The sequence below is a fragment of the Aethalodelphis obliquidens genome, unplaced genomic scaffold (assembly GCF_003676395.1).
Source record: "Aethalodelphis obliquidens isolate GAN/ISIS:26980383/991018 unplaced genomic scaffold, ASM367639v1 scaffold71, whole genome shotgun sequence".
NCBI classification, from domain to species: Eukaryota; Metazoa; Chordata; class Mammalia; order Artiodactyla; family Delphinidae; genus Aethalodelphis; species Aethalodelphis obliquidens.
The window spans coordinates 8871550-8891258 of record NW_020838015.1 but is presented as its reverse complement, the minus strand read 5'-3'; the positions used below and the strand labels follow the sequence as shown (position 1 = coordinate 8891258).

General features: G+C 40.2%; 1 protein-coding gene and 1 non-coding gene across 2 annotated transcripts in view; both read left to right on the top strand.

Annotated features, from left to right (window-relative positions):
- The window catches only part of SYN1 (synapsin I), a 42728-nt gene that overhangs the window by 8504 nt on the left and 14515 nt on the right, over positions 1-19709 (top strand). Inside the window, exons 2-5 of the mRNA XM_027091409.1 lie at positions 2818-2875; positions 2979-3070; positions 4958-5114; positions 5286-5375. Of these exons, the coding sequence (XP_026947210.1) occupies positions 2818-2875; positions 2979-3070; positions 4958-5114; positions 5286-5375 (397 nt within the window). The remainder of the gene's footprint in view (positions 1-2817; positions 2876-2978; positions 3071-4957; positions 5115-5285; positions 5376-19709) is intronic.
- Positions 5661-5767, top strand: LOC113612009 (U6 spliceosomal RNA). The gene has a single exon (XR_003429691.1). It is a non-coding gene; the product is annotated as a U6 spliceosomal RNA (small nuclear RNA).

Here is a 19709-nt window from a genome sequence, read left to right as displayed (position 1 = left end):
AGGGAAGTTTCTGTATTCTAACAAGGAATGGGCTACTCCAGCAGACCCAGTGGGTTCAGGTGAATCTGTAAGTTCAAGGTGTTACACGCATCTTCCCAGATATCCCCATCACAATCTCAGGGCTCCACTCCTGTCCTTTTAGGGCCCTGAGCATGGCATAGGAGATGTACTGGGCCTGAGAATTCAACCTTCTCTGAAGTTCGACTACACTTACAGTTAAGTCCTAAGTCTGATCTTCTCCTCTGTCTGCCCTCTGGTTGCAGAACATTGGGGTTTCCTTAAGTACAGCCAAGGAGGTCTTCTGCCTTTTACATTTTGCTTTGAATTGGTGATTATTCACACTGAGCATGTCATATCTTTCTTCAGCTAATCAAGGGTGTTTAGCGAATAGTCACCCAAGTCTGGTTACCATTTCCCTCACACCTCTCTAGTACCAGGAATATTTCACCAGCTAGTGCATTCCCTTCCACTAGTATCTCATTACAGTCCACCATCAGTTAAAGTTACTTCTGCTTCAAAACCCCATAGGCCTGCACTATAATTCTCCCACTCAGGAGAATCAACTCCACACTGCATCTTTTCTCACTACAGACATCTCCAGTATCATAGGGTTTGCCAGATCATATGGTTCAAGTGGCATCCTGCTTGCACCACAGCGCAGACATGTCACAGGGCGCTTTGTGTTGCTACAGCACATCAGGGACTATTGTGCTCCACCCCCACAAATGATGCTTCGTTATTGCCTGCTGGCTGCTGGGTGGCCCGGCTCCAGAAAGGCAGTAGAGTCTTCTTTGTAGTTTGACTTCTCTGGCCCACTGTTTTAGATTGGGGTCTCTGAAAACAGATTTTGAGACAGAGAATTGCACGCACAGGCTTATCGGGGAGTGCCTTTGGAATCAGCACCTGTAAGGAGGGCAAGGTTGAGCAGAGGGAGAAGTGGGTCCCCAATGCGGTTGCATCCAAGGCCTCAGCTGATCCTAAGGGGGAGCTCTAGAGCTAGGATGGTCCTTCAGAGTCAGCCTATATTGAGGCAAAGAGGCTGGCCTTTGTACTCACTCATAGACCACATATCAGCCATGGGCTGCCAGTACGTAAGTATAACCTTGGCCAAGGAAGTTCCCTGTGACAGAAGACAATTCCCAAGGGGACACAGCTGTGATCTTTCAACAGCTGATATTCAGGGTGCATTGACCCTGAAGAGGAGATCTGAGCAGAACACCACAGTATCCACTACATTTATGGTCAAAAAAGTTAAAAAAGTTTTTTAAAAAAGTGATATATATCATATATATATACCACAGTATCCACTACATATATGGTCAAAAAGTGATATATATATATCACTTTTATTTATTTATTTATTTATTTTTCCATTCATCTAATTTTTAAATTTTTTTTAAAAAAATTTTTATTGGAGTATAGTTGATTTACAATGTTGTGTTCGTTTCAGGTGTACAGCAAAGTGAATCAGTTTTACATATACATATATCCACTCTTTTTTAGATTCTTTTCCCATATAGGTCATTACAGAGTACTGAGTAGAGTTCCTTGTGCTATACAGTAGGTCCTTACTAGTTATCTATTTTATATATAGTAGCGTGTATATGTCAATCCCAAATTCCCAATTTATCCCTCCCCCCTTTCCCCCTGGTAACCATAAGTTTGTTTTCTACATCTGTGAGTCTATTTCTGTTTTGTAAATAAGTTCATTTGTACTATTTTTTTAGATTCCACATATAAGCGATATCATATGATCGTCATCATTTTCTAAATGAAAAATGCACAGGTCTAAGAGATTCTCTTCCAACATCTGTGAGGGGACAGTGTCAGTGATGGAGTAGGGGGTAGGAGGGAAGAGGGAGAGAGAGGAGAAAATAGCTGTGCTTGGGGTCTTAGGGGTATGTCAGTGAAATCACTAGGGCCGGTTGTGCTGTGTATATCAGAGATCCTGATTGTGTGCATGTAGGCAATCCCAGGAGTGGCTCCTCCCCTCAGCCTTCTTCTATGGGAAACCTGATTGGGGATGAGCTTCTGTCTGTGGAGAAGTCTGTCAGGAAGGAATCCTGGGCCTGGGGGAGAAGCCCATATGGGAATGGGCCCAGGGACAGTGACTTAGCAGTTCGTGATGTATCTACTGCTGTTCCTACGCCTCTCCGATCCTGTGGCTTCCCCTCATCCTCAGCTGCATTCCTCCTCACCCTCATCATGGCTGACTCTGGCTTCTGTAGAACCCCCACCAGCCTGCACCCTTCAATCTGCTCCTCCTTTTCTAGTGCAGCTGCCCACTCATGGCTGCTGTGTCCCTCTCAGTGCACAACCACACGTGGTGAATGTGTTCTTCCTTGGGAAAGGGCTAGAGAGCAGAGAGATGCTTCAGGCCACACAAGCAGACATAGGTGCTGACACATACCTGGGCACACTCCATATATATATACCCCCTAAGGTTCTTTACCATTTACAAACCTCCATGCAATTTCAAAGTATGTTACACTTTACAAAGCACTCCTTGTTTTGCAAAGCTTTTCAGATAGCAGTGTGACAAGCAGACCATACTTTGGGAAATGCCTGCTCTCTGTGTTTTAAGAACTTGTTTTATAGTTTGCAATCTCCTTTGACATTTACATACCTCCACAAGGATTACAACAGACTTCATTGTTCACAAAGAACTGTTAGGTTTTTCAAAGTATTTCAACAATTATAAATCACATTATAGTTTCTCTAGTGGCACTGGAGGGGCAAAGGGGTCAAAGGACCAGCCTGGGTTTCGTCTTCCTGAGATTGGAGCATTGACGGATGTGCTCTGCTTTTCCTCTTCAGGGCGAAATACTTCAAAGGGAAAAAGATCCATGGAGAAATTGACATTAAAGTAGAACAGGTTAGTTGGGGCAGGTGGACATGGGGGTCAACTGTCCAGACTGCAAACTGAGTGGTCTTTTTTGTGTGATGTGCATGAATCCCTGATTTTTTTTCCTTCCCAGGCTGAATTCTCTGATCTCAACCTCGTGGCTCATGCCAATGGTGGATTCTCTGTGGACATGGAAGTCCTTCGGAATGGGGTGAAGGTTGTGCGGTGAGTGTAAAAAGGTTACCTTGGTATTATGGGGGAGGCAAAAGGGCTCCCTTAGAGCTGAGGGAGAGTCCCTACCTCCCCTCCCATCCTTCTGTGAGCAAGAATTTAGGCACATTGCAATAGCCAACCTAAGTATCCATCAACAGATGAATGGATAAAGAAGTGATACACACACACACACACACACACACACACACACACACAATGGGATGTTATTCAGCCATGAGAAAGAAGGAAATCCTGCCATTTGTGACAACATGGATGGATCTTGAGGACATTATGCTAAGTGAGATAAATCAGACAGAGAAAGAGGAATACTGTATGCTATCACTTATATGTGGAATCTGAAAGAGCCAAACTAATAGAGACAGAGAGTAGAAAGGTGATTGCCAGAGGCTGGTGGGTGGGGTGGAAGAATAGGAGAGATGTTGTTTAAGAGTACAAACTTGCAACTGATAGATAAATAAATCCTAGAGATCTAATCCACAGTACGGTGGATACAGACAACAATATTGTATCATAATCAGCAAACCTGCTAAAAGACCAGATCTTAATTATTCCCACCATGAAAAAAGAAATAATTATGTGACATGGTAGAGGTACTAACTAATGCTACAATGGCAATCATATTATAATATATAAATGTATCAAATCAACATGTTATACACCTTAAACTTATAGAAGAATTGACATATAACGTGCCAATTATATTCCAATTTTTAGAAAAAGAACTTAGGCACAGAATGTAAGAAGATAGCTTCTCTTGTGGAGAAGAGCCAAGGATCCCAGAAGACCACAAGCCAAACTTTTCAGTTATTGGATTGGCCAAAATGTTCGTTCGTGTTCTTCCATAACATCTTACAGAAAAATCCAAACGAACTTTTTGGCCAACCAAATATTAATTCAACAAACATTTCTTGAGCATCTACTGCATGCCAGGTGCTGCTCTCAGCATTTTACATTCAACAAATATTTATTGAGTATCTATTGTGTGCCAGGAGCTGTTGTACATACTGAGGTCCTGGCAGTGAACAAAACAGACCCCAAAAAAGACAAAATAAAAACCCTCTGCTCGGGGCTTCCCTGTTGGCGCAGTGGTTGAGAGTCCGCCTGCCGATGCAGGGGACACGGGTTCGTGCCCCAGTCTGGGAAGATCCCACATGCCGCGGAGCGGCTGGGCCCGTGAGCCATGGCCGCTGAGCCTGCGCGTCCGGAGCCTGTGCTCCGCAACGGGAGAGGCCGCAACAGTGAGAGGACCGCGTACCGCAAAAAAAACAAACAAAAAAACCCCTCTGCTCTCGTGAAGCTTACATTCTACTGTGGGATACACACAATAAACAAATAAAGAAGGAAATGTCAAAGTGCTCAGAAAGAAAAAATATCAGCAAAGGGATATAGGGATTGGTGAAGGGATTGGGGAAGGGTCTGCAGTTTGGTTGGGGGTAGACCAGTAGTGTGAGAGACATTTGAGGAAAGACTTGAAGGAGGTGGAGGAGTGGGGCATGTAGAAATCTAGGGAGGAAGCGTTTCAGGCAGAGGGAATAGCCCATGTAGAGGCCCTGAGGCTGGAATTTATTCTGGGCAGCATCCTTCGTGGACAGAAGTAGTCTGAGAGATTGTGACTGGGAGCTGTGAGAGCTGAGCGGGCAAGTTGCAAGCTCACCTTGGTGAGGAGAGGAGCAGGCAGGAAAGGCTTAAGAGGGCCACCAGATGAGGAAAGGGTAGGAAGGGCACATGTGGTGGAGGGAACAGCTTGTGTATGTGGCTGAGGTGAGAAACCACTGTGTAGTTTCTAGGAGCTGTGGAGATTTCAAGACTTGACCTTTATTCTAAAGGTGGTGGGGAGCTTCTGGGAGGACCATCTACACTCTACCCTTGCCACCCCAGGTCTCTGAAACCAGACTTCGTGCTGATCCGCCAGCATGCCTTCAGCATGGCACGGAATGGAGACTACCGCAGTTTGGTCATTGGGCTGCAGTATGCCGGAATCCCCAGCGTTAACTCTTTGCATTCTGTCTACAACTTCTGTGACAAGCCCTGGGTGGTAAGTGACAGAAGGGTGCTACTGGCAGAGGGAACAGCTCATACATGCATGTGGGAGCTTGAAACCACTGTGATCTGGGGGAACGGAGGAAGTTTGGAAGCTTGGAGTCCCAGCTTGGAGACTCCCTCCAGGTAAAGGGACTTGCTGACCCGTCTCTCCGGCCTCTCATAGTTCGCTCAGATGGTTCGACTGCACAAGAAACTGGGGACAGAGGAATTCCCTCTAATCGATCAGACCTTCTACCCCAATCACAAAGAGATGGTGAGTCTGGGGAAAGGGAGTGAACTGGAGGGAAAAGCATCATGCCTATTGCAATAGTATTGCCAATGGATGTATTACCAGTGGTATGCTATCAGAGAGTGCAGCCGGCACATGCACATGGAGGGTGACGTTGCTTCGTGATACGGTTTATTACTACCAGGAATTTACTGTGTAGTTACAAGTGTGATTAAATCATTGATCCTGTTATAGTATCTATTCTCACCAGTATTAAAAAACTGATTTCTAGTGTAAATTAACAGAATTAATGTAATGATTCAGATTATGGTGCTCACTTCGGCAGCACATATACTAAAATTGGAACGATACAGAGAAGATTAGCATGGCCCCTGCGCAAGGATGACACGCAAATTCATGAAGCGTTCCATAATTCTAAGATCCCACATGCCTCACGGCCAAAATACCAAAACATAAAACAGAAGCAATATTGTAACAAATTCAATAAAGACAAAAAAAATGATGCACATCAGATTATGTTACATATACAAATCAAGTCATTGTTACTAACGTTACCAAATATTCCTCCTGATAGAAATGTTAATAGTGCTTCAAATTAGGATTGCCAATAAAAATTATCAGTAGCAATGTTAAAAATTAGATTGTATACAAATAGAAAATTGGATTGTTGGCTACTTTTACCACAAATATAATCACTAATATTATAAATTATAACCAGTATTACAAATTACTGTTATTGATAAAAAATTGTGAGTGCCAATGTTATGAATTAAATTATAGTTCCTAATAGAATTTGAGTAATTATTACTAGTATCATTGAAGATTATAACTATTATTACAAATTATTATCAATATTATAAATTATGCTCTAATATAAATTATAAGTCCCTGTTTTGAATTATATTATACTTAATAATAAAAATTGTATTACCATTACTAATATCATCAAATATTACAACTAAGATTACAGTTTATTACAGTGTTACAAATTAAGATCATCAATATAAATGATTAGTGCCTATGTTGTGAATTAAGTTATAATTACTAAAAGAAATTAAACTATTAGTACAAACATTGTAAAGTACTGTTACAAATTACTGCCAATGTTACAAATTAAGATTACTAATATAAATTATGAGTACCTATGTTTTGAGCTATCCTACAGTTACTAACAGAAGTCATTATTAATATGGTTAACATCCAATTGATATCATAAATAATTACTAATATTAAAGTTATGTTTACTAGTATAAGTTATGAGTACCACAGTTATGAATCAGGTTTTAGTTACAAATAGAAATTGGAAAAAAAAAGAAATTGAATCACCATTACCAATGCCATCAAGTTTTATAACTAATTTGACAAGGTTTTTACAATGTTACAAATTATGTTTACTTATATAAATAAACATCACCAGTTTTATGAATTAAATTACAATTAAATATCAATATTGACCCAGCTTTACCAACTTAAATAAACATTGGTACTAATGTTAAAAATTCTTACAAGTATTACAAATTATGGTCACTGATATAAGTCAACAGTACTATGAATTAAGTTTACTAACAGATGAAGATCAAATCATTAGTTCTTAGGAAACCAAGTTTGTTTATCATTATTATTATTTTACATTCACTGAGAGACAGTATAGCTGACTATGGTTAAGAACATGGACACTGTAGTCAGAATTTCTGTATTGTAATCCTAGCTCCACAACTTATTAGCTTCCGAACATAAGAAATGTTAGTTAAATGCTCTGTGCCTCAGTTTTCCCATCTGTAAAATATGGCTAATAATAGTTCCTGCCTTACAGAGTTAATGTGAGAATTAAATTATTTAATGAACATAAAGTGGTTACAACAGTGCATCTGACATTTATTAACTGCTACCTAAGTGTTGATGAAGTTCCCTGCTATTCTTTATTTGTTGAAGTGTTTTTATCATGGAAGGATGCTGGACTCTGTCAAATGCTTTTTCTATGTTTATTGATATGATACGGCTTTTTGTCCTTTATTCTATGAATATGGTGTATTACATTAATTGATTTTCATGCAAATTGAGTCACACTTGCATTCTTCGGCCAGATCCCACTTGGTCTGACATATAATCCTTTTTATATGCTATGGGATTCAGTTAGTATTTTGTTGAAAATTATGGTATCAATAATCATAAGGGATATTGATCTGTAGTTTTCTTATGATGTCTTTGTCTGGTTTTGGTATCAGGGTGATAGTAGCCTCATAGAATGAAATGGACAGTGTTCCCTCCTCTTCTATTTGTAGGAAGAGTTAATGAAAGATTAGTGTTTATTTTATTTTTAATTTTTTAATTTTTTTTATTTTTTTGCTGTGCCGTGCTCATGTGGGATCTTAATTCCCTGACCAGGGATCAAACCCGCGCCCCCTGCAGTGGAAGCATGGAGTCTTAACCACTGGACCTCCAGGAAAGTCCCTAGTGTTAATTTTATTTTAAATGTTCGGCATACTTCACTGGTGAAGACATCTGGTCCTGGGTATTTCTTTGTAGGAAGTTCTTTTGTTTTTTTAAATACTAATTCAATCTCTTCACTTATTGTAGGTCTATTCAGATTTTCCATTTCTTCTTGAATTAGTTTTGGAAGTTTGTGTCTTCCTAGAAATTTGTCCATTTCAACTAGGTTTTCTAATTTGTTGGCATAGAATTGTTCATAGTGTTCTCTTATAATCCTTTTTATTTCTTTAAGGTCAGTAGTTATGTCTCTTTCATTCCTGATTTTAGTAATTAGTTTTCTCTGTTTTAAAATCTTAGTTTAAAAAATAAATAAATAAATAAATAAAATAAAATCTTAGTCTAAAAGTTTGCTTATTTTGTTGATCTTCTCAAAGAACCAACTTTTGGTTTCATTGATTTTCTCTATTGTTTTTCTATTCTCAACTTCATTTATTTCCACTCTAATCTTTATTACTTCTTTCCTTCTGCTTTCTCTGGTGTTTGTTTTTGTTTTTTGTATAGTTTCTTAAGAAGATTAGGTTATTGATTTGATATCTTTCTTATTTTTAAATGTAGATGTTTACAGCTAAAATTTCCCTCTAAGCAATTTTTGTATGTTGTCTTCATTTTCATTCATCTCAAAGTAGCTTCTAATTTTCATGGTGAGTTCTTCTTTGACCCATTGGTTATTTAGGAGTGTGTTGTTTACTTTCCACATATTTGTGAATTTCCCAAATTTCCTTCTGTTATTGGTTTCTAATTTCATTCAGTTGTGGTCAGAGAACATACTTTGTATGTTTCAGCTCTTTTACATTATTGAGATTTGTTTTGTGGCTTAACATATAGTCTGTCCTCGAGAATGTTCTATGTACACTTGAGAAGAATATTTATGCTGCTGTTGTAGGATGGAATGTTCTATAGATGTCTGTTAGGTCTAGTTGGTTTATAGTGTTGTTTGGGTCTTCTCTTTCCTTGTTTATCCTCTGTCTAGTTGTTTTATCCATTATTTAAAGTGAAGTATTGAAATCTCCAACAATTATTGTTTTTTTGCTTTTTTTTTTTTTGGCTACATTGGGTCTTTGTTGCTGTGCATGGGCTTTCTCTAGTTGCAGCGAGCGGGAGCTACTCTTCATTGTGGTGCGTGGGCTTCTCATTGCAGTGGCTTCTCTTGTTGCAGAACACGGGCTCTAGGCACACGGGCTTCAGTAGTTGCAGTGCATGTGCTTAGTAGTTGTGGCTCATGGGCTCTAGAGTGCAGGCTCAGTAGTCGTGGTGCACGAGCTTAGTTGCTCCATGGCACGTGGGATCTTCCTGGACCAGGGATTGAACCTGTGTCCCCTGTATTGGCAGGCAGATTCTTAACCACTGTGCCACCAGGAGAGTCCCAACAATTATTATTGAACTGTCTATTTCTTCCCTTCAGTTCTGCCTGTTTTTTTTGTTTCATGTATTTGGGGCTTTGTTGTTAGCATATATGTTGACAATTGTTATATCTTCTTGATGAAATGACCCTTTTATCAGTATAAAATGTCCTTTTTTATCTCTAGTAACAATTTTTGTTTTAAAGTCTATTTTATCTGATGTTAGTATAGCCATTCCAGCTTTCTTTGGGTTACTATTTGCATGGTAAATCTTTTTCCATTCATTTACCTTCAACTTATTTGTATCTTTGAATCTAAAGTGTGTCTCCTATAGACAGCATATAATTATGTCATGTTTTTCATCTATTTTGCCTATCTCTGCCTATTAATTGGAGTGTTTAATTAATTTACACTTAATGTAATTACTGATAAGGTAGAATTTATGCTTGTAATTTTGCTATTTGTTTTCTATATTTCTTATGCCTTTTGTGTTCCTGTATTCCTCCATTAATGCATACTTTTGTGTTAAATAGATATTTTCCTGTGTGCCATTTTAATTCTCTTGTTGTTTCTTTTTCCATGTTTTTTAAAAAATTATTTTCTTTGTAGTTTCCCTGGGGATTACAATTAACATTTTAATTTATACCACTCTCATTTTAATTAAAACCAATTTAATTTCAATAGTATTAAAAAAATCTTTGCCTTTTTATAGCTCTATTCCCTCACTCTGCCTTTGTGCTATTATTGTCATACAAATTACATCTTTACACATCATATGCCCATGAATATAGACTTATAATTATTGCTTGATGCAGTTATCTTTTAAATCAGATAGGAGGAAAAAAGCATTACAAATAAAAAATGCATTCACACTGTCTTTTATATTTATCTATGTAGTTACCTTTACAGGTGCTCTTTATTTCTTCATGTGTATGTGAGTTACTGTTTAGTGTCATTTCATTTCAGCCTGAAGGATTCTCTTAGTATTTCTTGTAGGAGAAGTGTGCTAGTGACAGATTATCTAAGTTTTTGCTTATCTGTGAATGTCTTAACTTTTCCTTCATTTTTGAAATATAGTTTTGAAGGATATAGAATTCTTAGTTGACAGTCTTTTTCTTTCAGTGCTTTGAATAAGTTGTCCCACTGCCTTCTGGCCTCCAAGGTTTCTGATGAGAAATCAGCTGTCAGTCCTACTGAAGATCCTTTGTATGTGAAAAGTCACTTCTCTCTTACTACTTTCAAGATTCTCTCTTTGTCTTTCACTTTTATAGGTTTGTTTATGATGCGCCTAGATGTAGATCTCTATGAGTTTATCCTATTTGAAGTTCAGTGAGCTTCTTGGATGTACAGATTAATCTTTTTCTTCAGATTTGGGAGGTTTTCAGCCATTATTCCTTCAAATATTCTTTATTTCACTTTTCTCTTTTCTCTCTCCTTTTAGGACTCCCAATATGTGTGTGTTGACATGCTTGTGGTGTTTCACAGGCCCCTGAGGCTCCAGTCATTTTGGTTATTGTTTTCTTTCTGCTCCTCAGATTGGATAATCTCAGTCGGCCTATCTTCAAATTCACTGATTCTTTCCTCTGCCAGCTCAAATCTACTGTTGAGCCCCTGTAATGAATTTTTCATTTCAGTTATTGTGTTTTTCAATTCCAGAATTTCTATTATTTTATAATTTTTATCTCTTTATTGATAGTTTCTGTTTGTTAGAACACCATTCTTATACTTTCATTTAGATATTTAGACATGGTTTCCTTTAGTTCTTTGAAAATCTTCCAAGTAGTTGATTTATAGTCTATTAATTCCAACATCTGGACTTCCTCAGGGACAGTGTCTACTGACTGCTTTATTCTTCTGTGTTTGGGTCATACTTTATTGTTTCTTCGCATGTCTTATAAATTTTAGTTGAAAACTGAATATCTTAAATAATATAATGCGACAACTCTGGAAATCAGATTCCCCCTCCTCCCCAAGGTTTGCTTTTGTTTTTCTTTGGGGTTTTTTTTAGGGACTTTCTTGAACTAATTCTGTAAAGTCTATATTCTTTGTCATATATGGTCATTGAAGTCTCTACTTTATTAGCTTAGTGGTCAACTAATGATTGGACAGATATTTCTTTAAACACTTGGATCTAGTAAGTCTCCCAGCCTTTGCTGATGAGCTCTGAGGGCACGTTGGGGCATGCCTTCAATGTTCAGGCAGGCTGTTTACAACTTTGCCTTAACCTTTACTTCCTGCTTGTGCAGAGCCTCAAGGTCAGCCAGAGATCCTAGGCATGCACACAGCATTATGCATATTTATGGCTTTCTAGATTCCTAGGAATATGTCAGAACTTTTCAAAACCTCCTATGAACATCTTATTACTCAGATTTTTCTGTTAAGTTTTGGCCAGCTTGTTGATTGTCTTAACTGTAGTCGTTGCCTCAAACAGCTGCTGTGTTAAACAATTGCTGCTGATTATTTTTGAAAAGCACCCCCAAGAAAAACTGTTCACACCAGGTGAATTCTGAGTCAGGTCAAATAGACAAGTCCTGTGAATGGAGTTTTCTGGGGAAGTGCCATACAGGTCAAATAAAGATAGTTTCTGGGAATGGGGCTTTGGAGGAACTCCTACCCTGTTCTGCTTCCTCCATTGGCTGCTAGCCAGCCTGCTGTGTTTTCATCAGAATTGCAAGGGTGTTGATTTTAAAATCTGTTGTGGAAGTGGGAAGAAGAGAATGGGAACAGGAAAAGTTCAAATGCCACAAAACTTACTGTTCTTAGTGAGATTCAGCCTTTTTCTTCAATAAATGCTTCCTGAATTATTGTAAACCTCTGGTCAGTTTCCAGAGTTCTGATAAAGTTGATTGTGGCAATTTTTACCAATATTCTCATTGCTTTTATGGAGGAGAGGATTTTTATAGGCCCTTACTTGGCATTTCGGCCAACGTCACCTCCAGGCATATCTTGTTCTTTCACAACCCTAGGATAACGGTATTTCAAAGCCAGGATCTGGGAGCTAGATGTACTCATTGCTACTGGAATGTCCTTGCTTCTAGATCCTCTCATTGTGCAGAGCTTAGGAAATTTCATTATATATATATGAAATATATATATATGAAATTTTATATATACATATATATGAAATTATATGAAATGTGTTCATACTGATACTTTTTGGGGGTTTTTTTTGGCTACACCATACGGCTTGTGGGATCTTAGTTCCCCAACCAGGGATCAAACCTGGGCCCCCAGCAGTGAAAGCGCCAAGTCCTAACCACTGAACTGCCAGGGAATTCCCCTGATACTTTCTATTTTTTTTTTAGAATTAAATTGTTTTATTTCTTTATAATAAACTTATCAACAGTAGTGTGAGCAGTGACTGCCTTCTTTTCATGGCATACCTGATGACAGGGAGCCTACATTATTTCTATGCTTTGTAAATTGTCATCCTCCTTGCCAAGTTTGGATCAGCCTTCCACATTGGATCCTTTGTGTTTCCAATGTCATGAAATTCCCCCAGAGTTTTGTTAGTCTGAAATTTCCTGGCTGTGTCACTTCATCTGGGACTTCTTCAGAGTTTACTTCACACACTTTCCTCCTTCCTGCATCTCTGGGAGACGGGGGGATGTGAGCCTGAGAGGAACAGAAGTCATGGAGAGAGGGTCGCCCTTGACTGGTTCAAGATCACACGCAGGAAAATGGAGGGAGAAGGGTCTGGATTTACACGCCTTTTATCCACAGGAGGTGCCTCACCACATTGTCTCACTGTGCAGGTTGGCTCCACTGAAGGAGAAAGGGCGCAGATCAGCAAGTCACTGGAACAGCAGGAGGGAAGCATTCCTACCAGTATTAGTGTGGTGTATCTGATGAAAACTGTTTTTTTCATTCTGGGCAGAAACTCACAGGATCCTGGTGATCAGCAATCAGTTGGACCAGGGAATTGGAGGAGTTTCTTCTCTTTGAGCTGGGATCCCCGATACTTTCAATTCTAATCCGACACAACATAGGGTTCCTTCTAGCCTTCCCCCTTTCTATATTTATATTTCTCTTCTCTAACATTGAGAACCCTAGCTTCCAGCATCATCAATATATTTACTCATTTGCTCAATCCTACAATACACAGAAAGTATTTTTAGAATTTCAACACCCGTACCACTGTGAAAAACAACTGTAGTAAGGTATAGCTTGAGATTTGTTTGCCCTTTTTATGTCTTTAGATGAGGATATACAAAGTACTGTATTCAAATGTTACATGGTCTAGTTCATTTTGTCATTCAACATGGTTATATTACTCATGTTATTTCAAATATAGTTTGTTTCCCTTTATATTAAATTTTAGGTTTTTTCCCATCTATACTGACTTAATTTTATGCATTTAAATGTAATATGTTAGCATGATTCCAAAAGTTAAAATAAAAGGCATACACAGATAAAATTTTAAACCTACAGGAAATGGATAATTTTCTAGGGAAACACAGTTTACCAAAATCGACCCCATTTGAGCTTAACAGGTCAATTTCCATAAAAGCAATAAAGTTATTAAGGAACTACCCCCTAAAAAAGCATCAGGCCCAGATGGTTTCACAGGGGAATTCTACCAAACTGTTAGAAACCAGTTAATCCCGATGCCACATAAATTGTTACAAAGAACAGAAAATGAAGAGAAACTTCCACATTATTTTTCTAAAGCAATTATAACATTGATAACACAAAAAGAAAAGCATAGACCATTTTCAATCATAAATATCAATGCAAAAATCCTAAATAAAATATTAGCAAACAAATCCAGAACTAAATTAAGAAAATAAGATAGCATAACTGTGTAAGTAAGTTTCCTTCTTGGAATGCGAGGATGGTTTGTTATAGGTAATGTATTAATATAATACAACATATTAATAGATCTGAGGAGAAAGTCATATGATCATTTCCATAGATATTTTAAAAGCCTTTAACAAAGTTCAGCACCCATTATGATAAAATCATTCAAAAATAGAAATCAACTCATGCCTTCTTAACATAATCAAATTTGTATACTTCAATCTGAAAGTTATTATCAACTTAATAGGACAACATTGAAAGCATTTCCACTAAGGTGAGGAACAAAGCAAGGTGCCCACTGTCTCCATTCCTTTTCAACATTGTACAATACTTAGAGGTATTAGACCAATGCAGTTAGACTAGGCAAAGCAATTATAGATGCAAGAATGGGTAAAGAGGATGTAAAAATGTCTCTGTTAATAGATGATATGATAGTATATCTGGAAATCCCCCAGAGAACCAATAACAAATTCAAACAATAAAATAACTTAATAACATAGCAGAATATAAAGTCAACATACAGAAATCAGTAGTTTTCACATACACAAACAACCAGATAGAAGAGAAAACCCCATTTAAGGTAACAACAAAAAAGATGATAAAGTATTTCAGGATAAATTTAGCAAGGGGTGTGCAAACTTATATGAGGAAAAGTTTAAAACACTCCTGAAAGACTCAAAGGTAGACTTACACAACTGGAAAGGCATTCCTTATTTGTGGATAGGATTAATTAACATCATACAGATGTCAGTTCCCCTTCTTAGGTCTCTATTTTTAATTTATAAATATAATGTGATCCCCCAAAATATACCTATAAGCTGTTATCTGGAGCTGGACAAGTTGATAGTAGAGTTCATATGGAAAAGAAAACGTGCAAGAATAGCCAGGAAAACCCTGAAAAAGAAGAGCTATGAGAGGGGACTAGACCTACCAGCCTACAAGGAGTTTAATGCATTTGCCAGCAAACATTTTATGAAGCTTTTCTAATTTAAACAATATGATGCTGACACATGAATAGATAGACTAACAGAGTAAAAGAAGAAAAATTAAAAACCCAGATTTAGATCCATGTACATATGGAAATTTAGTAGATGATAAAAAGTGGCAAGCTTTGTTTTTGACATTTAAGTTCTTCATCCATCTGAAGTTGATTTTCTTTTTCTGTTTCTTTTTAGCATTCTTACAAACATCTTTATTACATGTTTTCTTTAACGCTTCTCTACATGCATTACAGAGGGGTCATCACATCCATTCACTTACATTACACTGTTCTCAATGTAGCAATCAAGTAGCACTCTTGCAAACATCTTTATTACATGTGTTCCTTGAAATTGATTTTCACATACAGTGTGAGATAGGTAGGGATCCAGTTTCATCTTTTTCCTTATAGGCAACGCTTTTTTCCCCACTGATCTGGTATGCCACCTCCGTCATATCCTAAAATCCTATATATGTGTGGGGCAAGTTCAGGACTCTCTGTTCTACTCCGTTGGTCACTTTCTCTATACCTGTTCCAGTGCAGTACTGTCTTAATAACTATATTTTCTCATTAATTCCTGATATCTAGTAGGGCAGATGCACCTCCTGGCTGTCTGTAGCTGTGCAGAGGCTATTTTTGTCAAGGGACAGAAAGAACAGGACTTCAGAGGCCAGGAAGAAGACAAAGTTAATGGTGGGTAATGGTGGCGAGTGGTGGCAGAAGCATTAGACTTCCCACAGGCCAGCTTGCCTCCCCTGTTTCCTCTTTTGTCCCCAACCCCACTGTGCAGCATGGAGGGGCAAAAGCTAGGCCTGGATTTGTGGGAGCAGTCTTGCGCCACCCCGTACTTTGAAGCTGGAAGACACATATCAGGACTCTGGCCCCCCTACCCCATCTACTCCCATCCAGTTTGGAGACCACCAGGAATCCTCAGGGATACTCAGCTCAATGTGTCTAAATAGTCACCAGTCAGGGGTGGGGCACAGGGAAGATCTTGTGAAGCACAGTTTGACTTCTTTTCACCCCGACTTTCCTAGCCTGGTGATCTACTTACATCAACTTGGTCATGCAGACCTAGAGGGTGGGGTGCTATGGGAATAAGGACTTCCCTTCCCTTGCTACCTACACTCCGGGTGATTTGTGGCTCAGCAAATATTTGCAGAGGGTTCATGATGCGACGGGTGGAGTCCAACACCAAGGTCTCTCTGGATCCAGTCCCCTCTCTGGGCCCAGGATTCATGGTCCCTGTGCTATGAGGAAAGAGAGGGTGCCTCGGGGTGAGAATCAACAGGGTCAGGGATGTGGGGATTGTGTGAAAAGAGAGAGAGCAGGAGTGAGGGAGCAATTGAAGTAAAGAGCGAGGGAGATATGTCAAGAGGCTGGGGGTTTCTTTTTCTTTCCTTTCTTTTTTTTAACTTATTATTTTGTTATTGAAGTATAGTTGACTTACAATATTATATTAGTTTCAGGTGTGGAACATAGTGATTCACAATTTTTATTGATTATACTCCATTTACAGTTATTATAAAATATTGGCTATATTCTCTGTGCTGTACAGTATATTCTTGTAGCTTATGGGGTTTTGTTTTGAGGGGCCAATTTCATTGAGGTATAACAAGTTTGGAAAAGGGGACATATCATAAGTGTACAGCTCATTGAATTTTCACAAAGTGAACACACTCCTGTCTTCTGCACCCAGATCAAGAAACACAACACAAACCAGATAGATCCCTAGCACAGTTAGAAGCTGGTGGTCTTTGGGAGGCTTGAGGGGGTGGTGGGGGGAGGTTGATGGGCTTAGATTTGTTTGTGATGTTGAAGGAGGTGAAGCGTCCCCAGCCCACTGTGGCTGAAGAGAAGTCTGGGTCCAAGGCCAGAGGCTGTTGTACAGGAAGATTCAATAGCAGATATCAGGTCACCGGGGAAGCCAGCCAAGTTCATGGCTTCATGTTCTTCTTGCCAGTGCTCAGATAAACAGAGGTCCCTCCACGGACACTGTGCAAGGTTGGGACTCAGGTATGTGGCTTTGCGGGGGTGGCAGGGAGGCACCTGGGGGTGGTTGGGCAGGGCACTCCTCCACTCGCTTCTCCTCATAGCTTCTGCTCCTGGAAGAGAAGGGCCACAGACGCTAAGGATAGGCAGGGGAGCCAGGGACCCATGAAAGGGAATAGCAAACAGCGAGGAAACAAAGAGGAGTGGGGAGCAGAGAGGAAAGAAGAGAGCGAGAAGAGGGCACAGCAGCGGGGGGAGGGATAGAACACAGAGAAGGAGCAGGGGAAGGAGATCAGGAGAGGAAGTAGGGACCAGCAAACAGGAACAGGGAGCAGAAAGAACAGGGTGGAGCTGTGGCTGCAGGCATACCTGAGGGGCACACTCAAGGCCCGGGCATCCTTACCTGTAGATATTCAATATACCTTCCTGATATACTCCTCCCCGAGCCCCTTCCAAGGCTACACAACTCAGTGCAGGTTCCCAACCCTCAAAGAGCCTAGACGGGATGGATGCCATATCCTGATGGTCAGTAAAGTGTGGACCAGATGTCATTTGGCTGAGACAGATTGTGATCCCCAGGTGGTCAGTCCCAAAGATCCAGGGCATTATGGGTCAGGGACAGAATTTGCTGTGGTTGGCTGAAATCAGGAGCACAGTATCCTGAGGTTGGGTGTATTTGGTGGAAGAATGCCCCAGGGAGGGACACTTTGTTCCAGGGCTGGGACAGAGCCAGAAGTCTGAGGATGAGGAGTCCACGCAGGGTGGGGACAGGCTGGCTGACCTGAGATAGAAGAAAACTTCTCCCCATGGATGTCACCACCACTGTTCTTGGTGGGTGTGTAGATAGATACAACCACATTGCTCTTTATATTTGGGTACTTTCATGACCCAGAGTTTCAGGACCCCTTTCAGAATGTTGATTGTCTGTGAGGGGGGAAAAGAGAGAGGGACACTGGGACTGAGGAGCATTTATGGGGTGAGGGGCTGGGTCTTAGTATCGCATCATTAGATTTTGGATCTCAAAGACCCACCCTATTCCCTCAGTCAGAGCAAGGTAGGGGCTTGTATTTTGGTGGGGAGGTGGGTACAGGGAAGAGGTGAGCAGGGAGCCCTGGTTACTTGAACTCATAATGCCTCATGGTCTCAGTGAGAAGACCCAGGAATTAAGCCACAAGGACTAAGGGTGGGAGAAATGTGTCAGGGGACCCCTTGGGGTTCAAACATTCAAGATTTTCCCTGTCCCCAAGACTCTTGGGAAAAAAAGGGTTTGCAGAGCAGCTACCATCCAGGTTCAACCACCTCAAGGGGCTTTATCCACCCTTCTGGAACCTCACTGTGAGTCCCTGCGTCGGAGGCTTCTCTGAGGTCTACCCAGACTTACCCACGTCTGAGTTACAATAAACAGTATGAGGGCCAGCCCAAGGGTGGTCAGGGACAGAGCCAGGAGCAAAGCAGGGACCAGCAGGAAGTCGGAACTCATGGCAAGGACCTGGAGACACAGTAGGGGTGGGGGGAGTTGAAGCATGACTTTTCCCTGGCCCAGCTCACCCCCAATCAAGAGAAGATTCAGGGAACATTTAATTAACACTACTACTTTCCAGGGGCCTGGGGTCAGGGGAGGCCCCATGGTGTGGTGGCGGGGAAAGGACACTGAGACTGGGCCTCTGGTACCAATGGCCCCACGTCCATTCATCAGAGCTGTAGCTCTCCACAGAGGTTCAGCAGGAGGCCCAAGCTCAGTGGTGGATAAATAGTCAACAACAGGGAGGTGCGGCCTGGGCATTCCTGCCCATTTGAACCCTCTGTTTTACTCTTATAAGAGATCATGTCTTCAGCCTTCTATTGGAGTGGGGATTGGTATTTGGGGTGTGTCTGGGGTTCTCACAGCTTCTCATGCAGACTTTCAACTAATCTCTTTTTTAAACTCCACCTTCACCCCTACATCCAGAGAGAACTTGTGCCCTAATCATTTCCTTTGGTGGGCGCTCTACAGTATAACTGGGGTTGGTCCTCAGATTTCACCACTACTGGCATAGTAAGTGTCCAAGGCTGGAGAGTGAGACGTAGGTGTCAGTATTGATAAAAAGGAAGGGTTGTTCGTATAGAAATCTACCTCTTCATCTGTCATTGGGGGGTGTGGAGAGATGTTTCAACATATAGGGTAATATATTGGGAGCTGTTCCAGCAGGGAGATTTTCCAACTAGAGATATCTAAGGATGGGGAAATGTGTCAATGGGGGGAGTCAATCAAGAGGAGCTATATGGATGGATGGGATTTTATGAATGGAAAGGTTTTAAAGTGGGCTTATCAATGAGGTAGATATCAATGGTGGGTATTTCTGAATAGGAAGATTGACAATGAGAGCATTTTGATGGGCATGACTGAATGGGGAGATATGCCAGTAGAATACATGGGAAGATTTGTCAATAGAGGTTGTCAATGAGAATTATGTCATAGAAAGGAATTTATGAATAGAGAGATTTGTCAACTGAGTGGTCATAGGAGATATGCCAATGGATTAGGTAATGATGAAGAGAGATATTTGTCACTGGGGTCCATGAGTGGGTGATAGATTACTGCTGGGTATTTGTGAATGGGGGTATTTGTCAATGGGGGGGTCTTCAATGGAGATATGTCAATGGGATATTTATGAATAAAGAGGGTAGCTCAACAGAGGTATTTGTTAGTGGGGTATTTGTGAAAGAGGTATTTGTACAATGAAGAGAGGGGACTTTTCAAAGGAAACATTTACCAAG